Source organism: Ursus arctos, unplaced genomic scaffold, assembly GCF_023065955.2.
Source record: "Ursus arctos isolate Adak ecotype North America unplaced genomic scaffold, UrsArc2.0 scaffold_9, whole genome shotgun sequence".
NCBI lineage: Eukaryota > Metazoa > Chordata > Mammalia > Carnivora > Ursidae > Ursus > Ursus arctos.
In genome coordinates, this window is record NW_026623111.1 from 52,204,105 (window position 1) to 52,226,100 (window position 21,996).

The 21,996-nt window shown below is 36.9% G+C and overlaps 1 protein-coding gene across 1 annotated transcript in view; it reads left to right on the forward strand.

Moving 5' to 3' along the window:
* Positions 1-21,996, forward strand: part of STAP1 (signal transducing adaptor family member 1) — a 32,223-nt gene continuing 10,227 nt past the window's right edge. The window contains exons 1-5 of the mRNA XM_057309853.1: positions 1-174; positions 9,588-9,659; positions 14,791-14,904; positions 17,775-17,831; positions 20,419-20,591. Of these exons, the coding sequence (XP_057165836.1) occupies positions 55-174; positions 9,588-9,659; positions 14,791-14,904; positions 17,775-17,831; positions 20,419-20,591 (536 nt within the window). The 5' untranslated portion in view covers positions 1-54. The remainder of the gene's footprint in view (positions 175-9,587; positions 9,660-14,790; positions 14,905-17,774; positions 17,832-20,418; positions 20,592-21,996) is intronic.

Genomic DNA, 21,996 nt, shown 5'->3' on the forward strand with positions numbered 1-21,996 from the left:
CTCATTTTGTTTGAGACTGGATATAGTTGAAATCAAACCACACACCGAGAGGGTATGATGGCTAAGAAGCCCCCGAAACCAGCCCCTCGCAGGATCTTCCAAGAAAGGTTAAAGATTACTGCTCTGCCTTTGTACTTTGAAGGGTTTTTGTTAGTCAAGAGGTCAGAATACCAGGTAAGTCCATTGATAATAATGTTAAACTAGCAGTTTCTGTCTGAATATAAAAGTTATTTCATGGTGATTTGATGTGATGTTTCTGTTGCGATTAAACCCTCTTCCGTGAGTTCAGATATGATGCCAATTTTGCATAATTTAAGGCAACGTATGGCTTAAACACATACATACATATATATATAACTGTATTATATATAACATTCTAACATTGTTACTAATGTAAAAAAAATCTAATAAGCTACATTTCCAAAGAATTTATTTAAACATTAGAGAAGATTTCAGCTTAGAAGATAAAATGTTTCCTATATTTTTTCTGCAATTTACTAGTGTGCTTCCACGATGACGTGTACCATTAAGATAACATATTATGACTGAAATTAAGCCCTTTGCTCCTACTCTCAGTTATTTGAAGTATACAAATAATGAGAAAATTATTTTTAATAGTAAACTTTTGTAAAAAATTATGAAAATGATAAAATTGATACTGTGTAGCATTATGCATAGTTATATATTCTAAAAACACTAACATAGTGACTTGAAAAGCTAATATGTAGGTACAATGTGGGTAATATGTACACTAAGCTACATAAATACATTCACTCTAAGAAAATGCAAAAAGCATTTCATATTTTTAAAATGTAAAAATGAAAACTTATAATTAGTTAAAATCAGTGTTTTTAAAATACCAATTATGGAGAATTTGAAATTAAAGAGAGAAATAAACATGAAAGTGCCTGTTACTAATGAAAAAAGAAATAAGGTCAAATTTTATGAAATTTTAATAGTAATAAAGTAGAAAAATTGTTTCAAGAAATGTCATAAGAAATGTTTAATAATGATAATAAGATATTTTCTGAAGATTTATTAACAAAAAAATTGTGTATGTGAAAATATCTGCAATAGCACATTCGGGTTTTTTTGCAAAGACATGGTAGTTTACATTCTGTTATGGGTGTTAAACCTGTATCAGTAAATTTGGCAGCTACATTAAAATATTTTTTCCTTCCTCCCTTATGCTTTTAAAGTGAATTCTATCTTGTTACAATGCGTTAGCCACATTGTTACACTTCGCCAAAAAACTGGAATTGGGAAAACAAAATTTCTCATTTGTAATTTAAATTTGGTTATTTGTTAAATGTCTATCAAAGTATTTATAATAGCTGTTTCTGATATTGAGGTTTTAAAAAAATAATTAAAGAAGGCATTCCATTGGTATGGTTAACAGAAAGAACAAGGATTTTAAAGTCAGTAAAATGTCTTTACCTAATGGTTTTGTCACTTGAACAGCTTGTGATCTTGTACAAGTTATTCTATCTCCTTGAGATTTAATTTTCTCAAACTACAAAATGGGAAAACTACAACTCACCACCCAAGGTATTATGCCTGGGACACAACAGGTGCTCAATTAATTTATTCATTCAAGCAACGTTTATTGTATGTCTCCTATGCACCAAGCATCATACTGACTTCTAGAGAATATAAACATAACACAAAGACCCTACCTTCAAGAGACTTAGTTTATAGTAAGGAGTGATGACTCCCTTACCTGATTGCTACTCTACCTTTTCTTAGAAAGCATGCTTTGAAATGGAAAGAATAAACTATACGTGTAAATATTTCTGATGAAATTAGCTTGTATTTCCACTTGCATTCATGGCAACGTATCTTTTACTTGTATGTCAAGCAGAAGAGAGCAAGAGGATGATAATAATGTTGACTTACAGGGTGGTTTCAAGGATTAAAGAGATAACATAAAATACCTGGTTTACCCTAAATATTAGATTCACTCTCCATTTATTATTTATCATATTCTTATTCACATATTAAAATCAGTTTTAAGTCCATAAGTACAGTTGACCCTTAAGCAACATGGATGTGAACTGTGTGGGCCCACTTACGTTTGGATTTTTTTGATAAATACAGTACAGTGCTGTATATGTATTTTTTCTCCCTGGTGATTTTCTCAATAACATTTTCTCTTCTCTAGCTTACTTTATTATAAGGATACAGTATATAATACATATAACATATAAAGTATGTGTTAAACAACTGTTTATGTTACTGGCAAGGCCTCTGGTCAACAGTGGGCTATTAGTAGTTAAATTTTTCTATTCCAGATTCAAAAGTGAAACACAATTTTCAACTGTGCAAAAGGGTCAGTGCCCCTAACCACCCCCACCCCCACCCCACCGTGTTGTTCAAATGTCAACTGTTAATATGGCTCAAAGGAAAGCCACAGGGCTAGAGTGCTAGAAAATAAAAGCTGGGAGAAAAAGCTAAGGAAAATAGTGGCATTTCTAGGCAAGCAGCAGCAAAGTGCCAGGGAACCTTTGAAAGTGAGGGTGAGTCAGGGGGAATAAAAGGTTATCTTTAAAGAAAACGGGCTAGAGGAAGTTGGGATGCTCTGCAGAACATTAAGTGGGGGTCTTTGCTGAAGGAATTCAAAACATTTCAGCTAGAGAAAATATAACCGAGGAATAATCTGGTCTGTAAGGAGATCATACAGTTAGAGGTCTTTCTTAGCTGTTTTGTAACAGGGGCACTTTTAAGAATTTGAAGAACGTTGCCCCTAGGAAAAGGTGTCAACATACACCATTTTAAATGCAATTCCAGAAAGTCCATGGATTCCAGGTCAAGAACCCATTAAAAATATATAATCTTTATGGAAAAGATAATGTGGGAAGATTTACTTAAGCCACAACACTAGAATTTTGGATTGATCAGGAAGATTTACTTGATAATAAGAGGTATTAAGTGCCACGGCAGGACACCAATGAAAGCACAGTTCATAGAAATGGGGGAAATTCTCATTTTTTTGGACCTGTTTGAAAATAAGAGAGAGCTTGGGCAATATCTCATAGTTTCTTCAGTCTGTGATATGCTAAATTTTTTAATGTGTATGTCTTCTTATTAGCCTGAACATAAGATAATAGTCATCATAATAGTATCAAAATAACATTTTTCTGACTAGTCCCCTAACTGCCACTAATTCATGGAGAAAAATTTTAGGGCTATCTCAATTGTGTCCTTAAACATAGTTCTCTATGCTGGTAACCTCCAAATATTTTAAATAACACACTCCTTTCAAGAAAACATTTTTGAGCACAGATCTTTAATATAAGAATATAAATTTATTTAGAAATTATTTATCATACTCCTGTACTAATACTTCAAGAAAATTATTTCATATACACAGAAAAGGAATTAAGAATGATAAATAAAAGATAATTAAGTATCCTAGAAGTTTCTTCCCCCGTGGGATTATCTTGCACATCTCTGGAGTTTACGTGCCCCACTTTGGAGACCACTATACAACATCCTTCCTTGAGCAAAGGTACTTGACTTGCTCACAGGAAAAAGAATCAGAACTTTTTATTGGGGGACACGGGATAGAAAGGAGCGTAACTGGATTTTGCATTCAACCCATTTTTACTAGTTACATCAATGAGAAAAGAACACTAAAGAGCCAGGAGATATAAATATCAGTCCAACTATGGAAGATGAGCAAGTCTCTTAAATCTTTTAATCTGTTTCCTCTTTTGTAAGATAATTACTCTCTTGTGGAACTGAATGGGTTCCTGTGATGATCAAATGGACTATATAATAATGGGTATATTTTTTGAGATATGGACATATGATAGATACCATGCTAGTCTCTTAATGTCCTGTTGCTCTGATCCTCACAGTAACTGTTCTGGGTAGGAATTATTTTATTCACTTCACAGGTGAATGAGTTGTGACACAAAGGTTATGTTCCAGGTCCCTCATCCATTAAGGAGGCTAGCTTGGATTTTATTGCAAAGCATTTGACATCATGCTGCCTCTCGAACTAAACTAATTCCATTTGATTGTGGGGTTCCAAAGGTTGGGGGAGATTCTTTATCATATTGGGCTCAACAGTAGCTCCGTAGACTTTCGAAAACATTTGTAATTGAATAAAAATGAGATAATGGCCTTAAGGTCACTATGTAAGGTCAGCTAATAATTATGAAGCTAGCGATAAATTCAAAATCCTACTTCAGTCCCTTTTCTTCAGAAATTCAACACAAATTATTGCTAAAAAATAAAAGAACTGTGTGCTAAATATATTTCATTCAAAAATGTGTTCTTCAAAATTATTTTTAAAATATTTACATATCTCTACAGATATAAATATATACCGAGGTGTTGATTATTGAGGTTGATATTTACAGATGACTCAGATTGTACTGATATGTTCATAAGAGCTTATCAGAAACTGAATCGAGACTGTGATCTCACATTCTGAATACAAGTTTGATCTGTTCTTAGGTTTGTGGCTGTGGTTGGAGTTCACAGGACCTACTACTATTTGTAATCTTTCTTTTCCTCCAGGCTGCCTTTACTATCAACTCGGTGCCTTTGTTCTTCCTTCTTCCCCCACTTAATAAACCCTCTTTAATCCTTTCCATGAATCTGTATGTTTGTTTACCAGTAAAACTCTTTTTTAAAAGATTTTATTTAGAGCTGAGGAATGAGAGGGGGAAACAGGGGGAGGGAGAGGGACAAGCAGACTCTGCTGAGCACAGAGTCCTACACAGGGCTCCATCCCAAGACCCTGAGATGACGATCTGAGCCAAAACCAAGAGTTGGACGTTTAACCGGCTGAGCCACCCAGGCGCCCCAACCAGTAAAGTTCTTATTTTTCCCTGATTAATTCTACTCATTTCATATCATTCTCTCATGACTGAACACCTCTGTAATTTTTCTTAGAAGCACAGGTAGATGTCTGTCTGTACACACAGAAAAAAACTCAATAAACTGTGGCTATTAGTGATTTTAGTTTTTCTATCTATGGCAGGTTAATACTCATGAGGCTAATTAAGAAGATGAACAAAGTGTAAACTTTGACTTCGGGGTTTTCTCTTGTTTTCTTTTCCGCCAAGAATCATAGAATCTCCAGTTTGAACTTGATCTTAGATGCCATACTCCAGTAAAACTACACAACCCGTGATTAAGTTCTCCAACTAAAATGCCTGCATTCTGATCTCTTCCCACTCTCCCTCACCTCCGTCCTAGTTCCAAAATACAGTGTAGCTTTGACTCGCTCCTTGCATTGCAGAGGCTTACCACTAGAGCGGAATGTGAAAGCCTTAAAAAGAAATATGATTTAAAAAAAACCTTCCCTCCTCAAATTTGAATTAATCTATTATTAATCAAAAGTTAAACCTGAGAAAATTCAAATATTTTCTAGGCTCTCATGGTTTTTACAGAACATCTGCCTGATCATAGAGACAGTATATATAAGCAACTTCTCAAGCCAGATATCTTAATGTAGTTTTCTATTTCTCTATTTAAGACAATATGAAAACACCCTTTCATAGTATTTGTGAATGGCAATGGGTTTCATTATTCTGGTTCACAAAATATTCTCCCCTTCTTATACATAAGCCCATCGAAAAAGGCCTATTTTGGACATGTTTAGAGGCCACCACAGTCATACACACACATACATAACCATGTGCAAAAAATATCATATGGATAATGAAAAACGCAAAGTACCTGTTAATAATGTGGGTGATGCAGCAATGCTTTTTTTTTTTTTTTTTTAAGTGGCTAACATTTACGGAACACTTGCTGTATCCCAGGTCCTGTGTGCTTTATATACAGTATTATTCCATTTAATCCTTAAACAACTCTAAAAAGCAAGAGTAGGGGGCTGGCGTCTACCTCTATTCTTGGTCCCTTAATAGTGCACTCTCGTATGGGAGACACAGTCGTCATCATCTACACCATCATCGTCACCGTTATAGTTCAGCACTTTTAATACATTCACAAAGTTGTGCAACGTCACCATGATCTGGTTCTAGAACATTTTCATCATGCTAAAAAGAAACCCCATTAGCAGTTACTCCCACTTCCCCTGCTCTGTATATTTTTATATCCATTTGTGGGGATTTTTTTTTTTTTGTCTCCTGAGTATGAAACCAGCTAAAAATTAAGTTAGAAGAATCCCACAAAGATCAGTTAGGTACTTTTATCATCAATAAAATCTATCAATATGTGGTTTAGATTTATGGCCAAAACAATGCTAACACTTTACCCCAGATTTAGGTAGGCTTAAGCTACCTTGAGTCACTCACTGACTCAGTTTAAGAGCCTGCCTCTCTTGGAGGCCCTTTGCTAACATGGCAGGACCAGAGCAAACTGCCCACTTGCTCCCAGTAGGTTGAGCAGAGAGAGAACAGAAAGGGGCTAAGTTGAGCATATTGTCTCCAACCTCACCTATTAGATCTCCAGTCCTACTGTCTGCGGAGGAGATAATTCACTCTATTGCGCTGTGCAGGGTAGATAGGAGGGCATAAGAAGGCAGCAAAGAAACCAGGCAAAGTGCTATCGCAATGCCAATAACAAACAGTTTGTATATGAAAAGAGGGAAACAAAAGATTTCTGATGGGGTTGAAGGCAAGATTTGTTCTCTGGCCTTATTAAACAGCTTGACTCTGAGATATGTCAGGTAAATATTGGGCATCTGGATTTCAGACAAGAGGAAGAATCTCCAGTCTCATAATTGCTCCTTTGGGTGCCATCTGTTGGCTCATCCTTCAATCCTATGGCCCCTTTGAATTGGTCTTTTCTGTGTTAATTTGTTCTTGGCTCAGGAGGCATCGGCAGGTTCCATACATTACATTATAGCCAGCTGTCAATTAGGAGGCAGGATGGAGTGGAAAGACCACAAGGCCTGGACGAAGAAACTTGTGCCACGTTCCAGCTCTGCCCGTGAGGTAGATTGCTACAGTAATACTACCAATTTGTTCAAGCCTCACTGTATGTATTTCCCTTTGAAATGCGACTTTTCTGCTTTTCCATAAAGAGATTGCATTTATTTTTCTACCCCTTGAAATGTGGACTGGGTCATCCTTTGGTAAATGTGACAAAAGCAGATTAGAAAGTACTTACACATTGGGCCTTGCCCTCTCTTGTTCCTGTTCACATGCCAGCATGTTAACAAATCTAGGTTACCTGACTGGAAATAAAACCCTATGGAGTGAGACTCCAGTTGTCTCAGTGGGGGAGTTTCCAACACTAACAACCACTTCTCTGATTCTCTGGACACCAAGTGGGTGTTCAACAATTCAGCTGAATTCTGACACTACTTGTCCAGATGTAGTGCAGACCCCATAGCTTAATTAAGGGCTCAGTTCCACAAGGCTGCCCTCCACTTCAGTCACCAACTGTAAGTTCTAGACCTCCTATACTTCTGACAAACTCACTATAAGTCAAGAGTTCCTGGGACGCCTGGGTGGCTCAGTCGGTTAAATGTCCGACTCTTTGTTTCAGCTCAGGTCATGATCTTAGGGTTGTGAGATCGAGATGGATCCCCAAATTGGGCTCCATGCTCAGTGGGCAGTCTTCTTGGGATTCTCTCTCTCCCTCCCCCTTAGCTCCTCCCCTTGCTAGCTTGCTCTCTTTCTCTAAAATAAATAAATGAATCTTAAGGGAAAAAAAAATAGAGTTCCCATGACCTCCCCCTAAGATGTGCTAATTTACTAGAATGGCCCACAGCACTCAGGAAGACACTTTACTTACATTTACTGGTAAGGGATACAAAAGAACAGGCAGAAGAAGAGGTACTTAGGGTGAGGTCTGCAAGGGTCCCAAGCACACATGCTTCTGTCTCTATTGAGTTGGGCCGCACTACCCTCTCAGCATGTGAATGTGCTCACCAGTTAAGAATCTCATCAAATCCCATTGCTCAAGAGTTTTTCTGAAACTTAACTCTCAGTCTACCCCCTTTTTTTCTAGAGGTCGGTGAGTGGGGCTGAAAGTTCCAACCCATTAATCTGTTGTTCTTCTGGCCATCAGATCTACCCTGAAGCTATCCAGGGGTCCCATCTGAAGCCACCTCACTGGTATAAACTCAGGCATTATGTAAAGGGGCTCATTATGAATAACAAAATCACTCCTGTCACTCAGAAAATTCCGAGTTTTGGGATCTCTATGCCAGGAACTGGGAGACAAAGACCAAATATATATATTTCTTCTTGTATCACTCTCAGTTCTGAATCCCAGCTAAGACGCCAGGCAAGTGAGTGAGGCCACCCTAGACCAGCCACAGTGAAGTGTACTCAAAGAATCACCACCAACCACAGAATGATCACAAATAGAAGACGTTTGCTATTTTAGTCCGCTACGTTTTAGGGTAGCTTGTTACACAGTAAAAGCTAACTAAAATAGCACCTTATCAGGCATGAAGAAAAAGGGAGACATTAGTTCTACTAAGAGCATGAGGAAGATGGTGGTTGTAGTTTAAAATGAATTTAATCTTGAGCTTCCGGGGAGCCAAGGCAAATCAAAACAAGATGGGTTGTAGAGTTCCCATTATTTGAGAAAAGACGTATATAAATTCTGAAGAGGTGACAAACATCTTGCTGGTCAAAAAAAGGATAAACGATATGTCAGTATTAAAGAGACACAAAATACCATAATATATAAAAGTATCTTCACATTTTATAAGCAAAAGAAAAAAATTTCATGGAATTCCCTTATATTAATCTTCAATATAAGTCAAGATGATCCAACATGTTATAAAAATTGAGCTTATTAAACCCTAAGGAAGGAATGATCAACATATCTATGAAACTAGAATTTTAAAAAACATACTTTTGAAAAGAGCTGGGTATGAAGGTAAATCTTTAGATGTGGAAGGATTTTATTCTCAAAACCCCCTTGCCATTCTTTCATAATACAGCCAGTCTTCATATAAAATATAAATTCCCCTTATTTATATAAATTTTCACTTGAGTGAAATGAGACTAGGTTATTTAAATTTTTTATACTTAAAAAGTTGTTATTCTATAGAACCCATAATAATGTGAATGTAGCAATAATGAAATGTTCACCACATGAATGAAATTTGGACTTCAAAGTTTAGCTTTGATGATGTTAAATTATTTTTATGATTATGAACAGTTCACATTGCCTTTATTTGTATAAATACACACTATTGTTAGAACCCAAACTAGGAGCCATGTACTCTGATAAGGGGTTTATATTTATCCATTCATTCAATCCTTTCACCTGTCCTGGAATGTAGATATTTAATGCTTGTCCCATCCTGCCCCCTTAAATGACCCCTTTTACAGGTGCAAACTTCCATTGAAACCTACATAAAAAGTCAAGTGTCTTAAATCAATGGGGGAAGTTTTGAAAAATGATCTATTTAAACACAAATCAAATTACATCCTTACCTCACACCTTATGCTAGAATAAATTTATGAAGAATTTTATCAAGAGTTAAATGTAAAATTAAGCCATAAAATTAGGTGATTTATCTCAGGATAAAGAAGAACCTTATCTCGAACAGCAATTAAGAGAGTTACAAAGAGAAATATTAATAGGAAAATAGTTGAATATATACCAATGAAATAATGCTTATAATTTCTTTCCCACAGGAGTATAAACATTATTGGACAGAGTTGAGAGGAACTACACTTTTCTTTTATTCTGACAAAAAAAGTCCATCAGTAAGTAGTTAAACATATTCAGCTGATTCAATTTTAATATAGAATTGTCATATAGTTTTATTCATTTGGGGTTTTCTGTCTTCTGAGACTAAAGACATTCTAGTAAAACCAATTCGTATAAGAACATTTATTGTATCTGTGGGGGCTATCAGGTATAAGACCCATGGTAAAATTTCCAGGGCACCTCAGAAGTTACACTCATTTCTTTAACTTTGCATTTTTTTCTTTCTGATCCCAATAGTAGAAACTTAGTTGAAACATGAAATTTTTATTTTTTTTTAAGATTTTATTTATTTATTTGAGAGCGAGCGAGAGAGAGCAAGCACAAGCAGTGGGGAGGGGTAGAGGGAGAGGGAGAAGCGGACTCCCTGTTGAGCTCCATCCCAGGACCCTGGGATCGTGACCTGAGCCGAAGGCAGACGCTTTACCTACTGAGCCACCAGGGTGCCTTGAAATGTGAAAATTTTAGCCAGATATCTGGATACAACTTGTTTAATGCCAAAGGATAGCTTTAATTGCCCCAGCTTTTTATCTTGCCGTAGCATGCAGTTATGATCTGAAAGGAACTAGATGACCCCCAAAGCCTTAAAACATAAAATATGTTACAATTTAATTTTCCTAGGGAGACAAAAACATAATCCACTAAAGAGGACTTCTAAGAGCTTAAGCATGAGAATAACAATAAAGAGATTCTGAGATTTATTTATTAGTAGTAATTTCAAATAATTGATTCATATTTCAACTTTCCCACAAAAATTGAAAATTGTATATTTCATTTTTTCCACAAATAAAATGTAGTATTTTTGTGCCAAATGCTTGCCTACCTTGGAAAGCTATGCCCATAGGCGATTTTGTGATCTAGTCTCTTGTTTACATATAAACACCTTGGACCATGGATGTAGTAGCCCATAGTTCTTCGAACATCATTATTACATGTCCGGATCTAATGAAAGAAACAGAAAAGGAGCCTTTGTGACGTATTCCACCTGCAGACATTTCGGTGCCGTTAGTGGTAAACTCACCAGCAGTCGTTTTAAAAAATAAACAAAAAACAAACTTAAAATGATCACCTTTCTCCGGAGTTCTGGATAGACAAGATTTATAAAAAGGTTTCCAAATACCATAATAAATTTTGACAAAACTAATTCTTCCGTTGTGCCTTCAAACTTCCTACTGATATCAGTAGAACTGTGAAAGCCCCTGGCCTGCACCTTGCATAGTACATGTAAGCGGGAGAGCGAACAGCTACTGCTCACTTACTCCCTGGCAGGACGTGGTACTGCTTAGTGACTGCAGCCTGCTCTTCAGGCTGACTGCCTGGGTGTTTATGCTGGCCCTGCCATTGTTAACTGTGGGTTCTCAGGCCAGTTACCTAACCTCTTTGTGTCTCAGTCTATCAGACAGGGAAGTGGTAGAAAACAGATGACGTCTCAAATTGGGCATTTTTTTTTTAAGATTTTATTTTTAAATAATCTCTACACCCAACGTGGGTGTAGAGATGAACCCCCGAGATGAAGAGTTCATGCTCTACTGAGACAGCAAGGCACCCCTCAAATTGGGCATTTTTGCAGAAAGTTTAATGGGCATGCTATATTCAAAGCTGTGGACAGGATGTAGGAAAACCATGAAGGGTAGAACAGAACTCTGAGGCTAGTAATAGCACCCTACTATCATGCCCAGGATACGGAACAACAAAGTGGGAGAACAGTGAAGAGGTGTGTGAAGATGAGGGTGTTGAGAGGAGTATGGTCTTTGACTGAGGAAGCAATTGCATAGGCTAGTAAATAGCTCACTATCCTCAGTCTTCTGATCTCCTGTCAGTGTTACCCAGGGTCCCACCCAACGGGAAGTCAGATGTTGTCCACATCAGTCCCTCTCCTGGTGCATAGCACTGTGTGGTGGAGGGATAAAGGCAAAGCTAGAGGACCAAATAAAAGATTGTGTCCAACATGCTTATTTTCACATCTCTAAAATTAGGATGAAAACAGTATCCCATGTCATGAGTTTACCAAAAGGATTAAATGAGGTAGTGAATGTAAGGATTTAAGAGAGTAGCTGTCATATAGTAAGCAGTCAAGCATTTTACTTTATTTATTAAAATTGTATTTATTTGAAAGAGAGAGTGAGAGCAGGAGAGCACAAGCCAGGGGAGGGGCAGAAAAGCCAACTCCCGGCTGAGCAAGGAGCCCGACATGGGGCTCGATCCCAGGACCCTGGGATCATGACCTGAGCCTAAGGCAGATGCTTAACCAACTGAGCCACCTAGGCACCCGCATTCAAGCATTCTATATACAATATCTCATCTAATTCTCATACCAACTCCACAGAGTGGGTACTATTTTAATCACCACTTATAAATGAGAATAGTCAAGTTTCAGGATTCAGCAATTATGCAAGATCAGACAGGGAATGAAAGGGGTATAATCCAGATCTTGCTCCTGAGCCAGCATTATTAACCATTATGCCACCAAGAGACTGTTACAATGAAATACTGCAGAACTGTCCCTCTACCAATTTTGTTAAGAGTGTGCAGGCTTTAGGAAATGTGTTGGGTGATAGTCTCAGGAGAAAGCACAGAGATAGAACAGGTGAGAACTGTAGATATTTGGGGGATAGTAGGGAAGAATTTAAAGCTGCCTTTATTTGAAAGGCTGTCAGAAGGTCATGCGAAAGAGCCCATGAATTTGCTTCATATTACTGCAGAGAAAGGGGACTGGTACCAATGGATGGAAATTCTCTGGAGGAAAAACTATGGCTTAATATGAGGAAAAGCTTGCTAGCAGGCAGAGGGGTAGAGGAGGCAGGAGTTTCCTGTTGTTTGAGATATTCCAACACAGACAGGATATTTACATGGAGGGATACCCTAAAGGAGATTCAAGCATCAAATGGCACGAGATTAGACGGATGACCTTTAAGGCTCTTTTCAACACTACAATTAAAAAAAAAAAAGATATAACTTCCTTTCTTCCAATCAGTAGATCAGTTTATCGCACTCTATCTAATTTGGCCACTTCTTCCTCTGTTGCTTCCTCCTTTGTCTCAGCAAAATTCACTTAGCTTTGATCTAGACAATCCATCAGAAAAAGATCTTGTAACAACAACAACAACAATAACAACAACAAAAGAGTATAAAGAGTATTGATATGTGCAAATGAAATAGATTTTCCATCTCCCATTGAATTTTCTAAATTATATTTGGTAATTGAAGCAAAAAAGTATAACATTGTGATTCTCAGTGTAGAAAAATTATATGAAATTGCAATATTTTTGTTAACCATTTTGTTATAGAGATGATGAATAAATTCTCAATTTATTGAAAAAAAAAAAGAAAAAGATCTTGTGTAATTTGAAATTCTGTCCTGCTTCCCTTATACCTTTCCTTCTATTTTAAATTGCTCTTTGTTCATTGAAAATAAATAGGCCAACCAAAGTACCCTTAACTTCATCAACATAGGAATAAGTCTGGAAAAAAATTTACTTGCTTATTTTTATGCCTTACTTTATACAGAAAAATAAAATAAGGAGACCTACAAGAACATAGCAAAATAAATTATACTGGGCAAAACAGGAAAATAAAAAGAAGTCAAGAATGAGGCTAATTCAGAAAAAAATTATGCCATAAAAACTCTACTGCGCTTACTGGAGGTGGTTCTGATCTAATACTAGAAAGCAAGTCTGGCCAGTTGCATACAGACCAGTCCATATATACCAATTGTTCAGAAGAAATATTTTTATTGTATTGGGATAAGATAGGAATTTCTTAATAGGATCCCCATAATTAGTGGCATATGATAAATGTCGAATAGCATTCTGGAAAAAATGGTGTGTATGAGTATATCTATATAAGTCTATTATAAATATTACTGATATAAAGAATGTGTAACACACAGTTAAAAAATAAAACAATATTCTTTATTGTAATTTCCCTATAGGCAATTGATACTCGCAGAATACTTTCATTGATTTTTCTGAACTCAGATCCATAGCCAACTGTGATTGCAATTCAATTATGATTTGACAAATGGAGTTGTTTTCCAATCTGCTGTTTCCCTAATAAATTTATCACCATTAAATATGAGATTTGACATGCACATTGACTGATATTTTTGTTTACATTGATGAATAAGTGAAAAGCAAAGAAATAATTATGTATGTCAGAACTTCACCTCTTTGTCCGCGACATGGACAAGTTCTTTGCTAAGTAACAATAGTTTCTGAATTGTAGAAGAATATTTTGTCAATTTTTTGTTCTGTTAACAATGAAAAAGTTTCAGACACAACAAACTTTAAAGTTTCACCTGCATCATTAACATTTTTCTCCTTCACTTTATGTCTCAACCAGAGCCAAGCAAACTGTGGCCCTTGAGCCAAATCTAGCTGGTGGCCTGATTTTGTACAGTCTATGAGCTAAGAAAATTTTTTATATTTTTAAAGTATTGTATTAAAACAACAACAACAACAACAACAACAACAACAACAAAGGAATTTGCAACAGAGACTCTCTGTGGTCCACAAAGCCAGAAGCATTTACTATCTAGCCTTTGCAGAAAAAAAATTGCTGGCCCCTATGACAATTAATGAAGAATAAATCAAGCCCTAATATGTAAGATTTGCCAATTTCCAGGATGTAAATACTTCCAGGATAGCTGATTTCAACCTATCAAAGTGACCTCACTGACTTGCGAAGAAATGTACGGTAATGCACCATTAGATGGTATTTCCATCAAACAGAGATGAAGATGTAAATAACCTCCAGAGCATAGTGAATACTATTTAGTGATATAATTAGAAGATGAGTTTTGAATTTAATTACCTTTGTTTTTAAAATAATTGTATGTTTATATTGTTTAATTTTTAATAATGGCTGTGTTTAGCAACTGGCTTGCAAAATTCCTAAAAATTAAAAAATCAGCTTTTGCGAACCTGTACGAGTCAGGTCCAGCACACCGCCACATAATACATTTTCCAAACGTCCTCTGGGTTTGGAAGGGTTGTGATGCTCAGTTGAAAACCAGGGTATCATGCAAGGTACAAATCAGTCGAAAGGAAGAGATTACTTATATTCCTGCCTGCCAGACCTGATGTATGTTACCCATGAAATAATTTAATGAGATTTCCTTTATCTTTGCAGTATGTTGACAAGTTAGACCTTATAGACCTCACATGCCTTACGGGCCAGAATTCAACTGAAAAGAATTGTGCAAAATTCACCCTTGTTTTGCCAAAAGAGGAAGTGCAACTGAAGGTGAGTAAGGAGAAGCAATTAGTTGGAAACAAGTTGTGGTTATAAATAGCATTGGCCTCTTCACAACCCAGTGGCTGAGATAAAGAGGAATTATAAGAGGAGATGCCAAGTCTCATACTTTGTTAATATTTCTTCCCTTTTGCCAAAAACTGCAGTTTTCTAAATAGGGGTTTGAAAAGGCATGTTCCCTTGTTTAGTATACAAGCATGTTGAAACCATATACTTCTGTCCTCCAACAAAGCCAGAGATCACATCTGGTGTTTTTAAAAAGTTGTTCTTGAATTGACATTCACCGAGTTCCCAGATGAATCTGAGACATGTCCAATATGATCCATGTTGGGAACCACTGAATTAGACAAACCCACATTGCACAAATCAAGATGTATTTTGCAAGGCAATTGGCTTATAGTCTTCCGAAATACCACTGTAAGAAAAGCCAAAGGAACACTGGACACCTGTTTATGGAAGCTGGAGTATGACAACTAAATGTGATATGTGATCCTGGATTGGATTCTGTATTAGAAAAGGAAAAAAAAATGATAAAGAACATTATCGTTACAGTTAGAAAAACTCCAAAAACAACTTTGTGTTAGATATACAGTTTGTGAACTATGGTATTAATCTCATAAAACTCTAAACCCCACATGAGCAGAGGTCTGTTTGTTAAAGTCATCACTGCACACCCAGCACTTACATAGAAAAAATGTTGTTCTTGAATGGACATTCAAAGTGAGCCAATTAAAATAAACCAACAACTATAGTAATAGCATAAAGAGAACACCTTGGCATTGACTAAGATGTTGGAGTTGGTCTTGCAAGCGCTGGTCATGAACTTCACAGTACCATAGTCTCCACTTAAAGTGATGCAGTTACCTGCAGTAAGCGGCCCGGAAGCAGATGATCCTCCTTTTGACCTATTATCAGGAGGTCAGTAGTAGCCTACCACTCCATCACAGTGCCTATGTCTTTCATATCACTTTATATCATCACGGAGGCATTTTATCAGCTCACATTTTCACAAGAAGGGTGAGTACAGTACAATAAGATTGTTTTTTAAGATTTTATGTATTTTGAGAGAGGGAACAAAGAGAAAGCACAAGTGGTGGGTGGGACAGAGAGAGAGGGAGAGAGAGAGAGAGAAAGAACCTAAAGGAGATTCCAAGGTGAGCAGGGAGCCCAATGTGGGCCTCGATCCCATGACCCTGAGCCAAAAGCAAGAACTGGACGCTTAACAGACTGAGCCACCCAGGAGCCCCAGTACAATAAGATATTTTGAGAGAAAGACCCCATTCACCTAACTTTTGTTACAGACTATCGTTATAATTGTTTTATTCCATTACTTTAATCTCTTACTGTGTCTAATTTATAAATTAAACTTTATCATAAGCATGTATCTATAGGAAAAAACATGGTTTATATAGTGTTCGATACTATCTGTGGTGTCAGGGCTCCACTGGAGGTCTTAGAATGTATCCCCACAGATAAGGGGGACTGCTATACTAAGAATTACTTATACTTAGGAAATCTAGGCCCCACCCCTAACCCTGGGCCCCAGAATCTTCGTTTTAAGCAAGCTTCCCAGTTGATTCTGATGCAGTGGTTAAGAACACAGCATTGGAGTCAGACACCTAGGGTTGAATTCTGGCTGCTTTATTCATTAGCTGTGTAATCATAGGCAAGTCACTTAATCTCTTTGTGCCTTGGTTTCTTCATCCAGAAGTAAGTCTTTACTCAGATGTAACCCTCTTACTGAGATCTGCCTGGACCACTTTATTAAAATTACAATCCTTGGGGAGCCTGGGTGGCGCAGTTGTTAAGCATCTGCCTTTGGCTCAGGGCGTGATCCCAGCGCTCTGGCATCGAGCCCTGCGCCAGGCTCCTCTGCTGAGAGCCTGCTTCTTCCTCTCCCACTCCCCCTGCTTGTGTTCCCTCTCTGTCAAATAAATAAAATCTTAAAAAAAAAAATTACAATCCTTTCCCGTCCCCTTACCCCTCATGACATTCCCAATGTCTTCTACACTAAGATACATTTTATTCTCCCATTTATTTCCTTCTGAAGCTATAACATTTACTCACTATTAAATTTATGATTTATTATTCTTGCTAGGCCCAACATTTCATCAGAAAAAGGATTTTTGCTTTGTTCTCTGAAGCAAACCAGTACCTGGAATACTGTCTAGTGCTTAAAGACACTCAATAAATATGTTAAATGAGCAAATCTATAAAATAAAAAATTTAAAACTTTTGCAGAGTTGCCATGAAGATTAAATCAGTTATTGTATGTGAAGTACTTAGAGCAGTAGCTGCCACGTATAACTACTTAATAAATGTTGGCTATATTAATAAGATTTAGAGCTAAGAATTGGAAATTTTTAAGGATTAACTACATTGGTCTTATGTGGTTGCCCCAAACTTAAAGCCAGTCAGTATTAAATACCAATGGGGGGATCAACTATTAATTGACATATTGCAGAAATAAGTGTCCTAACATTTACATTTTTTGGAGTTAAGTAAATCTGTATAATTTCACTCATTTAGTAAGCAAACATATTAAAGCTATATACTTCTGACAAACGAAAATATTGAAATTTCATAACACATAAACATTAATAGTTTTAAGCAAAAAGGAAAATGAATTGTTTCTTCCTTTTGATTAAAGTGCTTTAAAAATTACAACTGATTTTTTAAAACAATGTGCTTCAATAGAAAAATATGGATTTTGTCAATCTTGCTGGGTTTTGATGGCTTACACATTTTGAGACTTACAAAACAATCGTATAAAATTCTAAAGTTATTTGAAGTTAATTAAAGTATTAATGTTTACAATCGTCGATGTCTTTTCTTCTTTATCTTTTTGTCTTCCTCTTTAGACAGAGAACATAGAAAGTGGGGAAGAATGGAGAGGCTTCATTCTTACAGTAACAGAGGTAGGTAGGAAGGACATTGCTTTTGATTGATTCATTAATTCAACAAATATTTACTGGACACTGGCTATGAACCATACAGAGTGAAAGGGGTCGAAGATACAAGAATTGAAAAGGAGAGATATAAACCTTTACACTTACTCATGAAATTTATATTTTTATCAGGTGGATGGAAAGGAAGAAAGAAAATGAACGAGATAATTTAAAATTGTGATAATTGTTATGTAGAAAGTAAACAGGGCCTCATGCTAGCTAGAGAGTTACAGGTGGTCAGGGAGATCTAGTTTTTGGTCCTGTTCTTTGACACAGTGGTCCTTTATATATGTTGATATCTCTAGGTTACATAGCATCTTCTAAAATACTTTCCAATTACTTTCTTATTCATTTAATACATATTTGTAAAATGCTAAGAGATGAATTTTGTGAATACCATAAACAATGTAACAGAGAGCCCATCAAAACGAAAATTCACCTTCAAACATTTGCTTAGTGAGTCTTAAGACAAAGTGATGTTTACAAGTTCAACTCTGGCATCTTATCAGAGAAAAATAGCAAGACCAACTGCTTACAGTGAACTGTTGCAGTTGGATCTCCACCATTATTTTAAATGAAGCTATTATAGCAACTGTCTTATAAACGTGAGGGACTTTGAGAGCCAGCCCCCAAAAGAGCACCATGTTCTCTGATACTTTTAGAGAAGAAAACTTTCTATGTTTATTACAGTCAGTTAACTGCAGACTCTGTCCAAAGCTAGCTCCTAAGTGAGGCTCTGAAGTCATATGAAATACACACCGCACTTTACCGAGATGATGGATGCTGGTTCTATCAGCCAATAACAGGTAAAAGTTGGAGGTTTAGCTACTATGCAGGGAAGTCACAGGAGACTGGAAAAGGGGGCCAGTTAAAGATGTGAAAGACATGTTGACTTGTGAAGAGGAAGACACTTTTTGGGAAACTGTATCAGGGTTGTGGAAAAGCGACCTTGTGTGGCATGACACTTAGTACACTGGGATCCAAGCCCCCAAGGGTATGTGAGTAGGTATCAGGAGAACACTAAAACCACGAGAAAACCTTGGGATGCATCTTCTTGGCACGCTAATTATACTTGATGGCTTGGCAAAAAAAGTTTTTTAGTTTTTTTTTCTTTGAGGTAAGGATAAAAAGCATTGTTTTCATATTAACAAGTATATAGGTATATTCAGTATACAAAATAAAATTCATGTGAATTTCCAAGAAAAATTGTCTTAAATTTTGTGCTCGGTAAATGCTGTTTCTTACTACGTTCCCTGAACACTCCGTGTATATTCACACTATGGTGTTGTTAGGAGAACGTTACCAGAAGTTTGAGAAACACAGACTGTAGTCAAAAGAGCAGAGACTTTGCTTTTGAATTAAATAATCTGGAGGTTGGGTCCACAACTTTCTAGCTGTGTGACCCTGGGTTAGTTATTTAATCTTTCTGAATCTTTTTTTTTTTCCCTTTTTGTAGAGTAGGGATAACAATACCTGTATTATAGTATTGCTGTGAGGATTTGGAATAGCACAATGCTTGGGACATAATAGGCAATTAATAAGCAGATTTTTCATTAGTTTTTCCTCATTCTATTATTTTTTTCTGGATTGGTATATAAGGAAATAACTGCACTAATTATTAGTTTAGTTATCCAGAAGAATAACTTTTTTTTTTTAATTTTATTTATTTATTCGACAGAGACAGAGACAACCAGCGAGAGAGGGAACACAAGCAGGGGGAATGGGAGAGGAAGAAGCAGGCTCCCAGCAGAGGAGCCTGACGTGGGGCTCGATCCCATAACGCTGGGATCACGCCCTGAGCCGAAGGCAGACGCTTAACTGCTGTGCCACCCAGGCGCCCCTGGAAGAATAACTTTTTGATTGTATACCCTTACTATGTTTTTATTTCAAATTTCACATATATGCATATGTGTAAGATAGAAACAACAGGAATTAATAAGAACATGTAAATAGGTCATAAGAAGGTGTAAATCAAGGGTATGAATATCAGGAGGGCATAGATTGCTCAATCCAAAATACATCTCTAGAAAGGGTCAAAACGAAGTAGGGCAGTATCATAATCCTAACGTGTGAATGACTGAAGTATACACACAAATACACCAGACTATGGACCTCTGACTACCAATTCTCAGTCATCTAATGAAGAGTCCCTTTCAACTCCATGTTGTCATATGCCTGGGGGAGCTAATTCCAGGTTAGCTGTGGGAGGACATGGCACCTTGCAGGTGCTCTGGGACTTCCCTGGCAGCAAGAATTAGTGAACTCAGCATGAACGAGAGGTTTGTCATTACTCAAATTAGCTTGTAGTGCAAGCTGGGTACACTTTGCTGTGTGCCAGGCTAAAAGGAACACTTCTAGGAAGATTGGGCACCGTGCACAGGTTAAAGCTGTTTGGTTGATTTAGAGGCAGTTTTAAGACACCAAGATCCTCTATTCACGATTCTATCCATCTGTGTCAGATAACTGGAGCCCCTGAGGGCCACAGCGGTCTCCTTTTTGATAACACCAGTTAGTCATTCTGCTGTCTTTGTTTGCCTACTGCTTTCATTTGTTTCAGCTGTCAGTTCCTCTACACGTGTCCCTCCTCCCTGGGCAAGTAATTCGACTGCATGAAGTCCTAGACAGAGAGAAAAAAAGGAGGATTGAGACAGAGCGGACCCTGAGTTCAGCTATAGAAAAGGAGAAGGAATCCATTGAAGATTATGCAGACGTACTGAGCCCTATGCCAGCGTAAGTGTACCACTAACTCCGGGGATTGTTCCTAGAGTGTTAATATTAATTTCTAATTGTCAAAGAGAGTGAGCCCTTGACCTCATTAAAGTAGGGACAGTAAGTTGTCATGTGGATGAACATTAGATATCTGAGTAGATGCCACAGTTCCTCTTCTGTGTCATGATCAACAAAATGCAAAATGTAGGTTTGAACCAACCCTCTTACCACACAGGAAATCCCCTTCCACCCACACCTTTAGACCAAATAGATATTCTTTCCAAAGCTCAAACCTAAATAAAAACTGCTATGTAGAAAGAAGGAAAAGATTTTTTTTTCACCATGCAACTCCACGATGGACTGATTTTCTGTCAGAAAATTATACTAAAGAATTTTAAATATCTGAATGTTCTTTTCAATTGTCCTGTCAGTGAGTGGTTATTGAGCTTATACTTGAGGAAGGCCCTGTGTAAAGTATATAAGGTGGTGTTGGGAAAATGAAGAGGCACAGACAGGCTGAATTCAGCAACACCTTTATTTTTTACTCTTACATTGCTGGGAAGTGTGACTAAGATTGTGAGGCCTTTCCCCCTGGAATCGTGGTCTTCTTGTTGGGGAAACTTGTCCGGTACCACCCGTGACATCAGGTTCTCATGCATAGTCTAGCTGTACCGTAACTGCTGTTTCAGTTTTCACTCTTGGCTGAAACCAGTGACATCTGATGTACTGATGTGTTAAAAGTCACAAAGACTGCTTCTTTTTCTTTTTTCCCCAATAAAACAAGTAATATATATTTATTACAGATAGATAAAAAAGAATATTAAAATTATTCCTTGTCCTAACAGTCAGAGATATTTACTGTTAACATTTCAGGGTATTGCATATCCTGCCAGATTTTTCTCTGTTGATAAAACGGACTTTTCATCGGCGACAATACTTACTATAAAAATGGGAAGTGCTTTCTTAAAAATGGTACACATAAAAATAGCACCAATGCCATTAGAAAGCCATATTACACAAGGAGTGAATTCAGACATACCCTTAAATACCAGTTATTTAAAACAGACCATATAAGAAAACCATATAAAGACATGCTTTGTGTCCCTGAAGAGAAACCACCAACAAATGTTATTTATCCAAGTATAAACTGAGATTATGAACTGGGGATACACTATTCTTATCTTAGATTTTCAGATGATACTGGTGATTACATACTTACCAACAGATAACTTTTCAGGTCTTTTTTGGTTAAAGAAAGAGGTTTGGAGGGATGAGAGAGAGAAGGCCAAAGCATAAAGTGTATTTAATAGCACAGGATTGTAATAACAGTAATTATATCATTGTAATATAATAAGAGTTGGGAATTAAGATAATAAGAAAAGTTAATAACTGCAGCTCTCAGAGTTATTTTCGTAGCATTTTTTCA